Here is a 19,977-nt window from a genome sequence, read left to right on the forward strand (position 1 = left end):
TTAGCCCCTAAACTTGTGGTCCTGTCTCTGTTCTTCATCATCTTCTGAGCACTTCATACACTGCATACAAAATATCATTCTAAAACCAGTAGGAATCACTTCAGAACTCTGCTTATCCTTCAGTGGCTCTGAATACTTTTCAGCAGTGGTTCTCAATTTGAATGTGCATTAAGAATCCCTTCTTACTTGCTAAAAAGGTTCCAGGTCACATTCTGACTAATTCATTAGGTTTGGCAAGGGATCTGGGACTGTGTTGGTTTTTTGTTTTTTTGTTTTGTTTTGTTTTAAGATTTATTTATTTGAGAGAGAGAGAGAAAGAGTACACACACAAGCAGGGGTGAGGCGGGCAGAGGGAGAGGGAGAAGCAGACTCCCCGCTGAGCAGGGAACCCAACTCTGGACTTGATCCCCAGACCATGACCTGAGCCAAAGGCAAATGCTTAACTGACTGAGTCACCCAGGTACCCCTGGGACTGTGTTTTAAGAAACCTGTAACTCCATGTTTCTTATTTGAATGTGACTCACAGAAGAAACCGATCTTATTTCTCCACGCAATACATATATAGGCATACATACATACATAGATAAAAACAGTATTCTTACTACATGCAGTATTCTCTATTCCATCCCTTTGCATTCCATTTCTTTTCCTTTTTTTTTTTTTTAAGAAAATGCTTATCCAGCCCACCAAATTAGTTTTATGACTGCCCAGTGGATCCCAGATTCTTACTACATGGAATATGTCCTCTATGCTATTCCATTCTTCCATTCCTTTCCATTCCATATCTTTCTCTCTCTCTCTCTTTTTTTTTAAGAAAATGCTTATCCACATGCACCTCTATGTTTATAGCAGCATTATTTGTAATAGCCAAGATATGGAGGAAGCCCAAGTGTCCATCAACTGATGAATGGATAAGGAAGATGTATGTATATTCAATGAAATATTACTCAGCCATAAAAAAGAATGAAATCTTGCCATTTGCAATGACATGGATAGAGCTAGAGAGTATTATTAAGTGAAATAAGTCAGAGAAAGACCAATAATACCATATGATTTTACTCAAATGTGGAATTTAGGAAACAAAACAAATGAGCATAGGGGAAAAAAGGAGAGAGACAAACTAAGAAACAAATTCTTAACTCTAAAGAACAAACTGTTGGTGACCAGAGGGGAGGTGGGTGGAGGAGGGTGAAATAGGTGATGGGGATTAAGGAGTGCACTTGTGATGAGCACTGGGTGATGTATGGAATTGTTGAATCACTATATGGTACACTTGAAACTAATAATAGCACTGTATGTTCACTGACTGGAATTAAAATTTAAAAAGAAAAGAAAAGAAAATGCTTATCCATCCACCAAATTAATTTTATGACCAGTGTGGGTCCCAAACTACAATTTGAAAATCTCTGCCCTAGATGATTCTGATGCAAGTGATCCATGGGCCACACTTCGAGCAACTCTGATCTACTTGCTAGATTCAACTTCTCAGTCGTGGCACTCAAAGCCCTTCATAATCCAATCTTTGCTTTCCATTCCATCTTCACCTCTAGCTTGCATCCTCTGCCTTGACTTCCCGTCCCTCCTTCCCCTAATACTGAGTGTACACTATATGTGCTTTGTTTTTGCAATCTGAACCATTTTGCCATGTTAGAAGAGCCACATTCTTTCTTACTACTCAGTCTTTATATTTACAACTCTCTTACATGAAATATTCTGATCTACCTGATGAAGCCTTCAAGTTTAAGGTCACCTCTTTGAAGCTTTCTGTGACCTTTCCAGACAGAAGTATCCTGTTTTCCCAAAATATTGTACATATTTCTAATATGATTTGCTGTAATTTTGTTTGCATGTTTCTCCTTCACTGAGTCCTGAGGCTCTGAAGGACTGTCTTCTATGTATCTCTAACACATAGCCTAGTATCTGCTACATGGTAGAGGCTTAATTAAAATTTGTTGAAAGGGTAAATGAACAAATGAATGAGTGAACATGTCTTGTTTGTACTTGTCTACCAAAAATATTCAAGTTGTTTTCCTTACCTGAAATGCCCTGAAAGCCTTTTCAGCTCTCTTGAGCCCAACGTGATATCTTCCTAATATATACCATTCACTCAACAATTGGTCATGAAAAGCTTTGTGGCATCTGTTGCATCATTTAATGCTTCAGTAGTTGTCTTCTGAGATGAATTTCATGCTCGTCGTGGACTGGATCTATGATGGAATGGGTTATATTTCACTTCCATGCCTAAACAGTATATTTATATTAAATATCTTCATGACTAAGTCCCTTGAGGTAAAAGTCTCCTACTTCTATGCAGTAGGTTACACATCTTAACTACTTACGTGCATTCATTCCTTCATCACTTTTTTACCTCATTCAGTCTTTATAGTTCTAGCTTGTTCTAGGTGCTTCAGATAAGGTAGTGAATAAAACAGACGGAAATTCCTGACTTCAAGGAGCTTATGTTTCTGTAGAGAAAGACCTCAGAAATTAACAAATTTGGAAGGGAGTTAAGATGGCGGAGGAGTAGGGGACCCCTTTTTCAGCCGGTCCCCTGAGTCGAGCTGGATAGGTACCAGACCAGCCTAAATAACCACGGAATCAGCCTGAGACGCAGGATGATGCATCTGGATCTCTACAAATGAACATCTCCAGCGCTGAGTATTGAGGTACCAAGAGGGGAGCTGTAAACCGTGCACGGATATCGGAAGACAAAAGGAAGGGGGAGGGAGCCGCCGCGTTTGGGCTCCGGGAAGCGGCAGCCACCTGCACGGGGGAGCGGGCGGACTCACAGAGGGCACCCGCGAGAGAGCGGACTGAGACCGGTGAGCCGTGAACGCGCGCGCCGCCAGGCATCTCCCGGAACACCGGAATCCCGGTGCGCTCACGGGATCCAGACTGAGACCGGGAACTCCCGGAGTGCGCGCGGGGCGGCTGGCGGCTGGCGGGCCACCTGCACGGGGGAGCGGGCGGACTCGCGGTCGGCACCCGCGAAACAGCAGACTGAGACCCTGAACCGGGTGCGCGCGCCACCAGGCTTCTCACGAAACTCCGGAATTGAGGTGTGCTCACTGGGCATAGACTGAGACCGGGAGACCCGGGAGTGCGCGGGGCGGCCGGTGGCTGGCGGCATTAGAAACACAAAGGACAGAGACGCGCAGGCCCTGGAAGTGGGGGCAGGGTCGCCGAGTTGGTGCGCACATCCCGGGACGCCGCAGGGTTGAGCAGCACCAACAGTAACAGAGTTAAAGTGGCCAGAACATCAGTGGAGAACGGGCCGCAATCCCTCTGTTCTGCGACAATGCAGCCTCTGCTGCTCTGACCCTCAGAAGAGGCATAGCCGGCCGCCAGGGAAAGCCGCCAGAGAACAAAAGCCTGGAAATACCGGCTCAGAGAGTGCCCATCCCCATCCTCCCTCGCAGGGGACACGGAGACTCTACCCAAACAGGGCTGCCTGAGTATCGGCGCGGCAGGCCCCTCCCCCAGAACACGGAAGGCAGGCTGAAAAATCAAGAAGCCCACAACCCGAGGCGCCTGGGTGGCGCCGTCATTGAGCGCCTGTCTCCGGCTTAGGGCGTGATCCCGGCGTTCCGGAAAGGAGTCCCTCATCGGGCTCCTCCGCTGGGAGCCTGCTTCTTCCTCTCTCACTCCCCTGCTTCTGTTTCGTTCTTGCTGACTGTCTGTCTCCCTCTCTCAGATAAGTAAATAAATAAAATCTTTAAAGAAGAAGCCCACATCTCTAAGATCCCTATAAAACAAGGGGCACGGCCTGGGACCCAGGCAATAATTTTGGGCTCTGGAAACCCCGCAACCTCTCTTCATCAGAATGACAAGAAGGAGAAGCCCCCCCCAGCAAAGAAAAGACAGTGAGTCAGTGGCCTCTGCCACAGAAGTAACGGATATGGATGTAACCAAATTATCAGAAATGGAATTCAGAGTAACAATGGTCAAGATAATGAGTAGACTTGAAAAAAGTATTCAGGAAAATATTACTGAGAATATACAATCCCTAAGGGCGGAAATGAGAGCGAATTTGACAGAAATTAAAAATTCTATGAGCCAAATGCAGGCAAAACTAGAGGCTCTGACGGCCAGGGTCACGGAAGCGGAGGAAAGGGTTAGTGAATTGGAGGATGGGTTAATAGAGGAAAAAATAAAAATAGAAGATGGTCTTAAAAAAATCCACGCCCACGAATGTTGGCTACGGGAGATTACTGACTCAACGAAACGATCCAATGTTAGAATCATCGGCATCCCCGAGGGGGTGGAGAAAAACAGAGGTCTAGAAGAGATATTTGAACAAATTGTAGCTGAAAACTTCCCTAATCTAGCAAGGGAAACAAAAATTCGTGTCCAAGAGGCAGAGAGGACCCCTCCCAAGCTCAATCATGACAGACCTACACCACGTCACGTCATAGTGCAATTCGCAAATATGAGATCCAAGGAAACAGTATTGAAAGCGGCCAGGGCAAAGGAATTTCTCACGTACCAAGGCAAAGGCATCAGAATTACATCAGACCTGTCTACACAGACCTGGAATGAGAGAAAGGGTTGGGGGAGCATTTTTAAAGCTCTTTCAGAGAAAAACATGCAGCCAAGGATCCTTTATCCAGCAAGGCTGTCATTCAGAATTGATGGAGAAATAAAGACATTTCAGAATCGACAGTCACTAGCCAATTTCGTAACCACGAAACCAGCCCTACAGGAGGTATTACGGGGGGTTCTATAAAAGTAAAAAGGCCCCAAGAGTGATACAGAACAGAAAGTCACAGCCAATACAAACAAAGACTTTACTGACAACATGGCAGAATTAAAAGCATATCTCTCAGTACTCAGCCTGAACATTAATGGTTTAAATTCTGGTTTCAAACGCCACAGGGTTGCAGATTGGATAAAAAGAAATGACCCATCCATTTGCTGTCTACAAGAGACTCATTTCGAACCCAAAGATGCATTCAGACTGAGAGTAAGGGGATGGAGTACCATCTTTCACGCAAATGGACCTCAAAAGAAAGCTGGGGTAGCAATTCTCATATCAGATAAATTGGATTTTAAAGTACAGACTATAGTTAGAGATGCAGAAGGGCACTATATTATTCTTAAAGGAAGTATTCAACAAGTGGATATGACAATTATAAATATATATGCCCCCAACAGGGGAGCAGCAAGATACACAAGCCAACTCTTAACCAGAATAAAGAGACATATAGATAAAAATACATTAATAGTAGGGGACCTCAACACTCCACTCTCAGAAATAGACAGAACACCCTGGCAAAAACTAAGCAAAGAATCAAAGGCTTTGAATGCCATACTCGACGAGTTGGACCTCTTAGATATATATAGAACACTACACCCCAGAACCAAAGAATACTCATTCTATTCTAATGCCCATGGAACATTTTCAAGAATAGACCATGTTCTGGGACACAAAACAGGTCTCAGCCGATACCAAAAGATTGAAATTATCCCCTGCATATTCTCAGACCACAACGCTCTGAAATTGGAACTCAGCCACAAGGAAAAATTTGGAAGAAACTCAAACACTTGGAGACGAAGAACCATCCTGCTCAGGAATGACTCGATAAACCAGGAAATCAAAAATCAAATTAAACAATTTATGGAGACCAATGAGAATGAAAATACAACAGTCCAAAACCTATGGGATACTGCAAAGGCAGTCCTAAGGGGGAAATACATAGCCATCCAAGCCTCACTCAAAAGAATAGAAAAATCTAAAATGCAGTTTTTATATTCTCACCTCAAGAAGCTGGAACAGCAACAGAGGGACAGGCCTAATCCACGCACAAGGAAGCAGTTGACCAAAATTAAAGCTGAAATCAATCAAGCAGAAACCAGAAGTACAGTAGAGCAGATCAACAGGACTAGAAGCTGGTTCTTGGAGAGAATCAATAAAATTGACAGACCACTGGCAAGACTTATCCAAAAGGAAAGAGAAAGGACCCAGATTATTAAAATTATGAATGAAAAAGGAGAGGTCACGACGAACACCATTGAAATTGGAAGGATTATTAGAAATTTTTATCAACAGCTATATGCCAATAAACTAAGCAATCTGGAAGAGATGGAATCCTTCCTGGAAACCTATAAACTACCAAGATTGAAAAAGGAAGAAATTGATTTCTTAAACAGGCCAATTAATTATGAAGAAATTGAGTCAGTGATAAACAACCTTCCAAATAACAAAACTCCAGGCCCGGACGGTTTTCCTGGGGAATTCTACCAAACATTCAAAGAAGAAATAATACCTATTCTCCTAAAGCTATTTCAAAAAATAGAAACAGAAGGAAAGCTACCAAACTCATTCTATGAGGCCAATATTACCTTGATCCCCAAACCAGGCAAAGACCCCCTCAAAAAGGAGAATTACAGACCGATTTCCCTAATGAATATGGACGCCAAAATCCTCAACAAGATACTTGCTAATAGAATCCAACAGTTCATTAAAAGGATTATCCACCACGATCAAGTGGGATTCATACCTGGGATGCAAGCGTGGTTCAATATTCGCAAATCAATCAGCGTGATACATCATATCAACAAGAAAAGACTCAAGAACCATATGATCCTCTCAATCGATGCCGAAAAAGCATTTGACAAAATACAGCATCCTTTCCTGATTAAAACCCTTCAGAGTGTAGGAATAGAAGGTACATTTCTCAATCTCATAAAAGCCATCTATGAAAAGCCTACTGCAAATATTATTCTCAATGGGGAAAAGCTGGAAGCCTTTCCCTTAAGATCAGGAACACGACAAGGATGCCCACTCTCGCCACTATTATTCAACATAGTACTAGAAGTCCTTGCAACAGCAATCAGACAACAAAAAGGGATCAAAGGTATTCAAATCGGCAAAGAAGAAGTCAAAATGTCTCTCTTCGCAGACGACATGATACTCTATATGGAAAACCCAAAAGAAGCCACTCCCAAACTATTAGAAGTTATAGAGCAATTCAGTAACGTGGCGGGATACAAAATCAATGCTCAGAAATCAGTTGCATTTCTGTACACGAATAACGAGAATGAAGAAAGAGAAATCAGGGAATCCATCCCATTTACAATAGCACCAAAAACCATACGTTACCTTGGAATTAACTTAACCAGAGACGTAAAGGACCTTTATTCTAGAAACTATAAATCACTCTTAAAAGACATTGAGGAAGACATAAAAAGATGGAAAGATATTCCATGCTCATGGATCGGAAGAATTAACATAGTTAAAATGTCCATGCTACCCAGAGCAATCTACACTTTCAATGCTATCCCGATCAAAATACCGAGAACGTTTTTCAAAGAACTGGAACAAATAGTCCTTAAATTTGTATGGAACCAGAAAAGACCCCGAATCTCCAAGGAACTGTTGAAAAGGAAAAACAAAGCTGGGGGCATCACAATGCCGGATTTCGAGCTGTACTACAAAGCTGTGATCACAAAGACAGCATGGTACTGGCACAAAAACAGACACATAGACCAATGGAACAGAATAGAGAGCCCAGAAATGGACCCTCAGCTCTTTGGGCAACTAATATTTGATAAAGCAGGAAAAAACATCCGGTGGGAAAAAGACAGTCTCTTCAATAAATGGTGCTGGGAAAATTGGACAGCTACATGCAAAAGAATGAAACTTGACCACTATCTCACACCATACACAAAAATAAACTCCAAATGGATGAAAGACCTCGATGTGAGATAGGAATCCATCAAAATTCTAGAGGAGAACGTAGGCAGCAACCTCTACGACATCAGCCAAAGCAACCTTTTTCATGACACATCCCCAAAGGCAAGAGAAACAAAAGATAAAATGAATTTATGGGACTTCATCAAGATTAAAAGTTTCTGCACATCCAAGGAAACAGTCAGAAAAACTAAGAGGCAGCCCACGGAATGGGAGAATATATTTGCAAATGACACTACAGATAAAGGACTGGTATCCAAGATCTACAAAGAACTTCTCAAACTCAATCCACGAGAAACAAATAAACAAATCAAAAAATGGGCAGAAGATATGAACAGACACTTTTCCAATGAAGACATACAAATGGCTAACAGACACATGAAAAAATGTTCAAAATCATTAGCCATCAAGGAAATTCAAATCAAAACCACACTGAGATACCACCTTACGCCAGTTAGAATGGCAAAAATAGACAAGGCAAGAAACAACAATTGTTGGAGATGATGTGGAGAAAGGGGATCCCTCCTACATTGTTGGTGGGAATGCAAGTTGGTACAGCCACTCTGGAAAACCGTGTGGAGGTCCCTTAAAAAGTTAAAAATTGAGCTACCCTATGATCCAGCCATTGCACTACTGGGTGTTTACCCCAAAGATACAGACGTAGTGAAGAGAAGGGCCATATGCACCCCAATGTTCGTAGCAGCAATGTCCACAATAGCTAAATCGTGGAAGGAGCCGAGATGCCCTTCAACAGATGACTGGATTAAGAAGTTGTGGTCCATATATACAATGGAATATTACTCAGCAATCAGAAAGAATGAGTTCTCAACATTTGCTACAACATGGACGGCACTGGAGGAGATAATGCTTAGTGAAATAAGTCAAGCAGAGAAAGACAACTATCATATGATTTCTCTCATCTATGGAACATAAGAACTAGAATGATCAGTAGGGGAAGAAAGGGATAAAGAAAGGGGGGTAATCAGAAGGGGGAATGAAACATGAGAGACTATGGACTATGAGAAACAAACTGAGGGCCTCAGAGGGGAGGGGGATGGGGGAATGGGATAGACTGGTGATGGGTAGTAAGGAGGGCACATATTGCATGGTGCACTGGGTGTTATACACAACTAATGAATCATCGAGCCTTACATCGAAAACCGGGGATGTACTGTATGGTGACTAACATAATATAATAAAAAATCATTATTAATAAAAAAAAAGAGAAATTAACAAATTTACTAGATAAGTGTATTATGTAATTTATTAGACAATGAAAAGTTAGGGAGAACAGGTTATAAATATAAATAAATGGTTAGAGTAGACCTCATTCTCTATTCTGATGTAGTTTTCATAATAGAAATAATGATTATTATATGTTACTGTTTTCCTAGAATATTGAAACAAAACCTAAAATGTACATTTCTAATACTAAGGAAAACAAAATCTAATCCCTCTGAAAAAAACGCAAAACACTAAAAACTAATTTAAGCAACCTGAACTCAGAGGTAGAATTAGGCTTTCTTTAGTTGTTTATTTTATTTTTGGGATCGGAAGTTCAAATTCTACCACTTACCTAGAAATTTGTCAGACCTGAAGTGATCCTTTCTCATAGTTGCATCACTTCACATGGGAAAATTCTGCTGTACTGCCAGAGACCGGCTGACTTTGTTTTTGTGAAACATATTCATGATGTATAGAAACAAAGGAGCTTCTCAGTTCTCCTGGGTCTAAAAAAAACAAAACAAACAATGGAATTGGAAATGTATAGCAGAATAGGATCTACAAATTCTGGTCCATAGACTGGTGCTAGAGATCAAATATCATGTGAAAATACAAAAACGATTAAAAACTATTCTTACTTTGCGTAGAATTAGTTTGTATACTCCATCAACTAGTATGTTGTCAGGCCATTCCTTATCTTTCTTGCTATTAGTTCTTTAAAACAGGAACTATCTCTTGCAAATAGGGATAGATAGCAATCAAGTAGTTTTAAATTTGAGGCTTCATGCAAAAATATTGTTCAAATTGTTTAAGATGTGCTAAAATCTAAATTGGGCGAGGAATTTAATGAAGGGCTTCAATATCAAGTTTTAATAGTGTCCACTTAGCTGCAATTAAAGAATAGCAGTTAGACTTCGTAGAGGACTCATACCACAAAAGCTGAAAAAAATTTCATTTATCATTTTCTATCTACGTATTTAATGACATAAAAGGAATTCTAATATTCAGTAATTAAAATCTATATAGTTTTGACAATAAAGAATTTGCAATTCAGTTTTATTAGGTATTTTACTATTTTTCCATATACAAGGACTATGAGTTGTTACAAAAACTGTTTTACAGTTGAGTTTGGGGGAATTATTTTATATTGGTAGCCTGAAAAAGAACACAGTTGATTTTATTTTGTTTTTTTTTTTTTAAGTTTTTTAAGAACACAGATTAAAAAGACAAGTGATCAGGGTGCCTGGGTGGCTGAGTCGGTTAAGTGTCTGCCTTCAGCTCAGGTCATGATCCCAGGGTCCCGGGATGGAGCCCTGCATCCATCCAGCTCTCTGCTCAATGGGGAGCCTGCTTCTCCCTCTCCCTTTGCCCCTCCCCACTCCTCATGCACGCGTGCACTCTCTCTTTCTCTCTTTCTTGCTCTGTCAAATAAATAAAATCTTTAAAAAATAAAATTATTAGTCTATATAAAATGTATTTTTATCCTGTTGTTTACTTGTGTTTCAGTAATATTTAACTGTATTAAAATTTTGGAAATGTCACATCTCTAGACCTAATAGATGTTGTAATTGATTTTAAAAATTTGAATTCCTACTTGCAAGAGAAACAGATCATGGTGATATATTTTTGATAAAAATGAAATTTTCGTACATACTGCTCATAGGACTAAGGAGTAATATTTATTTCTAAAGATAGATTAACGATTGTTACCTTGTTTACATTTGATCAAATATAAAGGGAAATTTTAAACTAATTTAAGAGGAATTTAAGAGAAGTTGATTGTTCGCATACTTCAGATTTTGCAGATTTTTAAAACTGAGTAGAATTTGTCACATTGCAGAATAAAATACTGCATTTTGTGTTATAGAATGATATGTATATATTAAAAAGCCTACAGCAAGCATTATCCTAAATGAAGGAAACATCAGAAGCATTCACTTTGAAATAGGAATGAGGAAAGGATGTGTACTCTTTCTACTTCTCTTCATCGTTGTCGTGGAGATTGTAGCCAGTGCAGTGAGAGCTAATTGAAAATGCAGAAATAAAACTGTAATTATTGGAAGCTATTATTTATGGTGAAAAGTCAAAAGGACATACAAATAGATAATTAAAATAATAACTTTAAAAGGGTGAATGGATGTAAAATTAATAGGCAAACGTCAGTTGCATTTCTATATATCAGCAACAAATAATCAAAGAAAATATTGCCAGAAAATATAAAGTACAGGGCGACAAATCTAAGAAATGGTGATGAAGATTTCTTTAGGGAAAATTATAAAATTTCATTATGAGATGATAGAGAACACCTAAAGTGAAGGAGATACATGTCATGTTCACTAATATCAGTATTATAAAGATGGCATTTTTCCCCAAATTGATATACAGACTCAGTGCAAGTCCAAACTCTTGAGATTTTTCATTAAATATGATAAAATTATTCTGAACAGGAGAAGGAGCATACTTTATAGAAAAGAAACAGCTGAGAAACTAACTTTATCAGATATTAGGGTTTATTATGAAGAAGTATTAATTAAGGCTGTCGTATTGGAGTAACAATAGACAGATTGGCCAGTGAAGTATAATTGTGAGCCCAGAAAGACACTTAAGAAAATACAAGACTTAAGTTGGATTTTTCTACCTCTTGTTATATACAAAAATCAGCTGAAAATGAAATAAAGATTTAAATGTAAATCAACATTTCAGAGACTCTTGGTAGAAAATATTGGTAAACAGATTTTAGTCCTTGGCATATAGATAGACAAGATACAAAATAAAGTTTTATAAAAACAGTTGCTAAATTTGATGATATTCTTAATTTCAGTTTATTGTATTTTTCAGTTGCAGAATTTGTTTGGTTCCTTTCCTAATAGTTTCAAGTTCTCTACTAAACTCAATATTGTCTTTTAACTCCTTGAATATATATTGTAAGTCAAGTGTCTGCAGACTTCATTATTTGAATCCTTTGTGGTCTTTTTCTTTTTTCGGGGGTTGGCAAAAGGAGAGGAAGAGAGAGAATCTTAAGCAGGCTTCATGCCCAGTACCAGAGCATGATGCGAGGCTCAGTCTCACAACCCTGAGATCATGACCTGACCTGAAATCAAGAGTCAGTCACTTAACAACTGATCTACCCAGGCATCCCTGGTCTCTTTCTATAGACTGTTGTTTTTCTTTTCTTAAAAAAAAAAATAAAAAAACAAAAACAAAAAAAACCCCTCTATTTTGTCTCATTTGCCCAGTTATTTAAAATAGAATACCAGTCATTGTTTATGCAAAATTATAAAGATTTTAGGCCTAGGATATTGTTATCTGTCTTCAGGAGATTTTCTTGTATTGGTGGCTAGTCAGTACCAACCTCAAATCAGCAAATGATTTAGATTGTTTGAAGCCAGACTTTATCTCTGTGAGATCTGCTGTCTTTCCAATTCATTCTTAAATCCTAAGGTATAGCTCCTTCAGGGCCCCAACCAGAGTATTTGGCATTTATCAGGTCTTCCATCCTTGGTAGAACCTGAACTCCTTTATGTTTCCTCTATAGGCTATTGAGAATTTATCTCAACTTCTCATTTTCTTAGCCACCTCTTAGAAAATGGGCAGGCTCTATCTGGAAAAAAAGAGGCCTCTTATGCCGAACTTAACCTCTCTAGGCTTTTGTGATATTGTGATTTATAATAAATATATATTTGGTCTTCACCCCCATTCCTGGCAAAGAGCTCCTAAAACCCTTGCTAAGTGATAACAGCAAAAAAAATTGAAAGGAGTGTCTTCTGTTATTTGTAATAAGCCCCTTTCAGCCACACCTGTTATGTCATATTATGTTATGATATGAACACTCGCATCACAAGTGTATATTTTGACCTTCTAGTTGTACAGATAAGTTCTTGTAGACGCCTTCAAATGCTTGGCTTAAGAATACTAATGGGAATATTTTTTTGTTGTTGTTGAAGATTTTATTTACTTATTTGACAGAGAGAGAGAGAGAGAGAGAAAGAGAGCACAAACAGGGGGAGTGGCAGGTAGAGGGAGAAGCAGGCTCCCCGCCGAGCAGGGAGCCCAATGTGGGACCAGATCCCAGGACTCCAGGATCTGACCTGAGCCGAAGGCAGATGCTTAACCAACTGAACCACCCAGACGCCCCTAACGGGAATATTTTAAATGTTGTGATAGCTACTGAGACTGTGAGCATAGTTTAAATAAAAAGTCAAAATCAAAATGTATTGTCATTTTATTAGTTACGCCTGTAAGACTTAAGAATTTGAGTTTTAACTTTCAAATTTAGTATTTCAAATTTTAATACTTTCTGAAAAATAAAAATTTTCACGTAATTGTGCTTTTAAAAAAATATGACCATGTTATGATTTATTCCTACAGCTTATATTATTTGAAAAGGCAGTTAATATTTTCTTTTGGAACCTGATTTCTTTTCAGGTATTAATTTAAAAACTGTCATTACATTATATTCTGTCATAAAGGTTTTTACATTTTTTCAGAACGGCAAATTTTTCCTGCTATAGTATTTTTTTGTCTTTTAAAGCAAACCTAATTTGCACATAAAACTTTTTATGGAAACTAGCTAGCTACCTTATATCATCTATTGTCTTCTTGGTATTTAATCCCTAAGATATTGTTCTGAATTTTAATAGGTATTTCTGTGTATGTCACTTTTATGCAAAACATATGTAAAATTTTCTCATAGACTTCAGTTTTCAAGAACATAGGTTCAGGATTCAATGACTTCTTAGTATGAACTCCTTCTCTGCCACTTCCTATCTGTGGAACTTTGGAGAAGTAATTTCATCTCTTTAAAATTCGTTCCTCATCTATAAAATAGGGATGATAGTAATTCTTATACAGATCTATATTCTCTCTTATACAGATTTATATTTTCCCTCTTCTCTGTTTTGTATAACCTGCAACCATTTTTGTAAAAATTTGGTTGGTTATTAATATCAGTTTGGGGTTCTGCTCTAAATTTCGGATGATTTAGGATAGTTACTTCCTGACCACGCACATAACTTCACGAATACTGTTAGTGACTACATATGATAATGGTAAAAGGCATTTTTGAGATTGTATACTATTCTATTTTGTTAGCATAGACTGGTTCTACTTAGGGTTATTGGATATGTCGGGCAGGGAGGAGGACCTAGCAGGATTTTAGTTCTATGTGACTATTTTACATTCTTAAAAAAAAAAATGTACTATTTAGTCCCTGAACAGCAACTGCTTGATATTGAAGATTGCGACCTCAATGTGGTGAGATTATGCTTTCAAGTTTTCCTCCCTGATGAACATGGTAATTTGACAACGGCTCTACCTCCTGTTGTCTCTAACCCAATTTATGACAACCGTAAGTACTTTATTTTCTTATATTTGTAGCATTAGCTTGTGGGTTTTTTTAGTTTAATTTTTTAAAGTGTTTTGGCAGTTAGAGAGAGTATGTTCATTATAAGAAAAACAAGCATTACTGAAATAACAAGAACAATAATTTTCTCTGATCTCCTCCTCCAAAGATAATCACTATCCCCAGGTACATATTTCACCAGTTTCTTCATACATAAAAACACATCATCACTATCATTCATACAATATACTTTTGGCAACTTACAAAAAAGTCATCACAGATCATTAAAAAAAATTTTTTTTTCTCTTAGCAATATATCTTAAGCCTTTTTCCCTTTCCGGTATCTTATTCTCTCTTCAGTAGCTGCATATTTCCTTATATGGCTATATCACAATTTTATTAAATCATTACCCTATTACAAGACATTTGGTTTGTTTCCCTCTCGATTTTTTTCTCTAACAATTTGTACTTCAGTAAATTTCCTATATGTGTGTATTTTGTGCAAATGTGTTTTTAACATAATTTTACCGAAGTAGATATGTTGGCAAATGCTAGATCAAAGGATATGGATATTTGTAGCTTTAAAAGATTATGAATTGCCCTTGAAGTTTTTGCGTGCACGTGTGTGTATTTGCTCTAATATATGCATCCATTCATGGTATATGACTGCCTGTTTTGCATATAGAAGCTTAGGACATATAGGACATAGGCCTATAAAGGTGGATCAGAGTATCTTCATCATGGAGAACTTTGAATTGCCAGGGAGAATTACTAAAATTATAATCCTAATAATAGGAAGCACGAAATTGCATTGCTGTAGGCTCATAGTCATGATTTAAGAGATTAATCTGGTGACAGTGTATGGATGAATTGAAAGAATCAGAATTTAGGAACAGAGAGATTTAACTAGAGGATCTGTTATTGCTGAGAGATGAAGTCACAAGGCTGTAAACCGGGTTGGGCAGTGTAGTTAGAAAGGAAAAGGACCGGTGTGGATGATTAATGTACTTAGTGTCCTTAATTTATGTATACACTAAAGCTTTTATCTGTCCTGTAAATTGTTTTCCTAGAATTCTCACCATCAAAAAGGAATAGGAATATTACTGAGGCAGAAACCCATTAAAACAATCCTTTATATTTAGGTGCTCCTAATACTGCAGAATTAAGGATTTGTCGTGTAAACAAGAACTGTGGAAGTGTCAGAGGCGGCGATGAAATATTTCTACTGTGTGATAAAGTTCAGAAAGGTATTTATTTGTTTCATTGAATTTAGAATATACAGATCTTCCTTGGCTTACAGTGGGGTTATACCATGATAAATGCACTGTAATTTGAAAATAATCTTAAATTGAAAAGGCAGTTAATACACCTAACCTACCAAACATCATAGTTGAGCTTAGTATGCCTTAAACATGCCTGGAACACTTAAGTTAGCCTGCAGTTGGGCAAAACGATCTAACACAATTTATTTAATAAAATATTGAATATCTCATGTTCTTTATTGAAAACTGTACTGAAAGTGAAAATCCGAACAGTTGTGAGTGTATCAGTTGTTTACCCTCTTGATCATGTAGCTGACGGGGCTTGTTGCCACTGCCCAGCATCTCCGGAGTGTCATACTTCCTATCACTAGGCTGGGAAAAGATCAAAATCTGAATTTTTTACTGAGTGCATATCACTTTCACACCATCATAAAGTCAAAAAATTGTTAAGTTGAACCATCATCAGTTGGGGACCATCTATAGTTTAGATTAATAGATGGATTGTGTTTTCCATTGCTATTCCTTTCCTTTTGTGTTCACTAGATGACATAGAAGTTCGGTTTGTGTTGAACGATTGGGAAGCAAAAGGTATCTTTTCACAAGCCGATGTACACCGCCAAGTAGCCATTGTTTTTAAGACTCCACCATATTGCAGAGCGATAACAGAACCAGTGACAGTAAAAATGCAGTTGCGGAGACCTTCTGACCAGGAAGTTAGTGAATCTATGGATTTTAGATATCTGCCAGATGAAAAAGGTATGACTTCTTGGTGGTTGTGTTTCATATATTTATTAATGTTAGTTCTCCTAATAACATTTCCTTGTAAGATACATTTGGATACAGTTAGGTTTTCATAATTTACATTTTATTTCCTAAAAGTTTTCAGTTGATTTTTTTATCAATTGACCTCTCTGCTCTTTGCATCTCTTTCTTTGGAAAGGAATCTAGAATGATTTAGGAGTATCTGAACTGTTTATCAAAATTTATTATATATTTGAGGTTCTGTTTTTGTCTTTATTGTGCCCTTTTTATAGATGGAAAGCTTGCCACTCAGAGTGGTCTCCATTTTGGTTTGGTCTTTATCTGCCCTTATTGCATTAGTTGACATTGTTGACTTATAGGTGTTATAAAAAAAACAAGATGAGTATTATACCCTTTGCTGCTGACTTGGGACACATTCTGCAACACTTACTAATAAATCCATATTATATACATTTGTTTAAAGCACCTTATGGGAATAAAACACCTATTTATTTGTTAAAGGAGAAGCAGCATAAATCTATGATGATTCACATGCTTTCCTGGTTTCTTTTTAAACAGATACTTACGGCAATAAAGCAAAGAAACAAAAAACAACTCTACTTTTCCAGAAACTGTGGCAAGATTGTGGTAAGAGTATTTTGGATTGATTTGTATTTAAATAGATTTTGGTTTTTTTGCTGTATTCAGTTTTTCAAATTTTAAGTGATGTTCTTTTTTAAATTGCATTTAATAATGGAAAAACTTTATCACAGCAGTTAATTTTCCTGAAAGACCTAGACCTGGTACCCTAGTATCAACTGGAGAAGGAAGATTCATCAAAAAAGGTATTTTATCCCCTATAGAGTATTCCTTATGGTCAAAAGACCAGTGCTTTGCCCAATATATTGGAATTTCATTCTTAAGAATGAAAACTGCTTCTTTGCTATTTTCCATTCCCACAGATTTTTTCATGCTTTGAATATTAAATGAATTAATCTCTGCTTCTTAAGGTCCTGTTGGAAACTATGATTATGTTTTTGGGATTTATTGTTTGAGAAATTACATTTGTTCATATGGTGGTGATTTTATTTAATTACAGTGTGTCATGGAAGAAATGGTTTAGATCTGGCCAGTCGCCTGTTTAAAAATAAAGCTTTCTTGGAACACAGCCATGCTCATTTGATTCCATATTGTCTATGGCTGCTTTTCTTGCACTATAGTGGCAGAATTGTGTAGTTTCATCAGAGGCTGTATGGCCCACAGAGCGTAAAATATTTGGCCCTTTACAGAAAAAAAAGTTTTGAACCTCTGGTTCAAATCATTGAACCAGGGTTATTTAACCAGAAGTCTTTATTGCCTTTAAATCTATGCTTTTTCTTGGTTTAGTATGTACAGCAGTCATATACTATATAAATAAGTACAGAATCCTTAATTTTTTTCTGACTGGGAATTCTGTAGTACCTTAGAATTATATCTTTTTTCTTTTTTTTTTCGAGAGGTGGGGAGAGAAATCTAGGGAGAGGGGAGGGGCAGAGGGAGAGAGAGAATCTTTAAGCAGGCTCCATGCCCAGCAGGGAACCCGACTTGGGGCTTGATCTCACAACCCCAAAGTCATGACCTGAACTGCAACCAAGAATCAGACACTTAACCAGCTGGAGCCATCCAGGCACCCCAAGAGTTATATCTTAATATATCTTAGCAAGTTATGTGTATTTTTCAATCATCCCTAATGAGCATTTCCTCCACCCCTCCATTTTCTCCTAAAAGTAGTGAATATGAAATGATTTGGGTACTTAGATTTCCACTAACTGAAATTCTGATATTTTTTTTAAGTAATCTCTATGCCCAACTTGGGGCTCAAACTCACGACACTGAAATCAAGATTTGTACGCTCTACCAACTGAATCAGCCAGGCCTCTCTGAAATTCTGATTTATTTTTCACTTTATAGGGCCTCAGAAGCTAAATTTTCATATTTAACTGGAATGAAGCTATCTATGCCAAAATAATTTACCAAAATTATTTTATAGGTATTCGTAAAACAGTAAGTGTTAAAGAATTTAGCTTTGGACTCTTATAATAATTTTAGTGCTGTTTTATATTTTTATCTAAAATGTTATATCAGTTTGCTTGAAAATTTTCTCTATTGGTGTGTTTGTGCAAGTTTAATTTAGAGATAATGCTTTTTATACTTTTATTTCGGTTTGTAAAAGTACATTTTCCTCCCCACAGAATCAAACTTTTCTCATGGTGCAGTTTTGACAGAAATGCCCAGGACTTCAGGTGTTTCAAGTCAAGCAGATTCCTACTATTCCTCGCCTGTGTCCATCTCAAATGCACTGTCACATCATACTTCACCCATACCTTCAATGGTGTCTCAGCCTTCTTCAAGCTGGTCTTCAGGGCCCCACCCCACCTCGCGTGCAGTCAGTACAAATCCACTGAGTGGTTTTTCAACAGGGACACTTTCCTCTAATCCACAAGGTATCTCGCCATATCTGGAAATGCCTCTTGAGAGTGATTTGAATGCCTCTAATGCTTGTATTTATAACAATGCTAATGACATAGGCAGAATGGAAGCACCATCCATGTCACCAGCTGATTTATATGGTATTTCTGATGGCAACATGCTGCCGAATTGCCCTATGAATATGATAACACCTAGTAATGACAGCATGAGGGAGACTGATAATCCGAGACTTGTGAGCATGAATCTCGAAAACCCCTCCTGTAATTCAGTGTTAGACCCAAGAGACTTGAGACAGCTCCATCAGATGTCCTCTCCCAGCATGCCAGCAGGCACCAGTTCCAGTACGGCTGCTTTTGTTCCCCAGCCAGAGGCATTTGACAGATCTGACTTCAACTGTACAGATAACAGTATGATAAATGAGTCAGGACCATCAAACGGTACTAATCCAAACAGTCATGGCTTTGTTCATAGTCAGTATTCTAGTATTGGCACTATGCAGAATGAGCAATTAAGCGACTCATTTGCATTTGAATTTTTTCAGAGTAACTTGTAAAACTTAAATGCTTGTTTGGGTATATTGAATACAAAGTTGGAAAGTATCATAAAAGGAAAATTCTGAAATAGAAATTTAAAAGGATGTTACTGTTTCTTCTTTTTGAAACATGTGACCTGATACTGTGTATGGTGGGAATTCTGTCTTTAGAGTCCTACCCCATTTTCCCAGTAAAGAATGAGGAGGAAATGAGAGCAAGGCTCCAATTCTTCCAAATATACTTTTTTATACTTCTTTTATATTGTATTAATGTATTCTTAGTTAAATGAATTAACTGATATTTGCTTTTAAGCAAATTTAAGGTAAAACCTGTAATGACTGTGTCATTAGAAAAATGATTTCTTATTATTTTTGAGACCCATAGGCCAAGGTGACCCCTAAGGGGTTTTCTGAGGCTGCTTGGAGTTTCTTAGATTTATATGTAAGTCAAAAATCTTTAAAATCTTTAAGAATCTAACTTGGCAGGGGGTGCCTGGGTCGCTCAGTCGGTGAAATGTCTGCCTCTGGCTCAGGTTATGATCCCAAGGACCCGAGGATCCAGCCCCCATTAGACTCCTCTCCCTCTCCCTTCCCCACCCCCGCTCATGTACAGGAGTGCTCTCTCTCTCTCAAATAAATAAATAAAGTCTTTAAAAAAAATTTAACTTGGACAGAAGAGAGTGGAAGTGAGCTTTCAAGGTAGGGGAAGTTCTCT

At 38.0% G+C, this 19,977-nt stretch overlaps 1 protein-coding gene across 3 annotated transcripts in view; it reads left to right on the plus strand.

Annotated features, from left to right (window-relative positions):
- Window positions 1-19,286, plus strand: part of REL (REL proto-oncogene, NF-kB subunit) — a 37,034-nt gene extending 17,748 nt beyond the window's left edge. For 2 of the 3 annotated variants that reach the window (XM_045788038.2, XM_045788035.2), the window contains 6 exons: window positions 14,124-14,264; window positions 15,401-15,505; window positions 16,064-16,276; window positions 16,841-16,909; window positions 17,035-17,106; window positions 18,493-19,286. In XM_045788038.2, coding sequence (XP_045643994.1) covers window positions 14,124-14,264; window positions 15,401-15,505; window positions 16,064-16,276; window positions 16,841-16,909; window positions 17,035-17,106; window positions 18,493-19,283 — 1,391 coding nt within the window. In that variant the 3' untranslated portion in view covers window positions 19,284-19,286. The remainder of the gene's footprint in view (window positions 1-14,123; window positions 14,265-15,400; window positions 15,506-16,063; window positions 16,277-16,840; window positions 16,910-17,034; window positions 17,107-18,492) is intronic. The other variant, XM_045788037.2, reaches the window with a different exon arrangement.
- Window positions 19,287-19,977: the final 691 nt, after the last annotated feature.

Source organism: Ursus americanus, chromosome 7 (assembly GCF_024610735.1).
Source record: "Ursus americanus isolate L20-20 chromosome 7, mUrsAme1.1.p, whole genome shotgun sequence".
NCBI classification, from domain to species: domain Eukaryota; kingdom Metazoa; phylum Chordata; class Mammalia; order Carnivora; family Ursidae; genus Ursus; species Ursus americanus.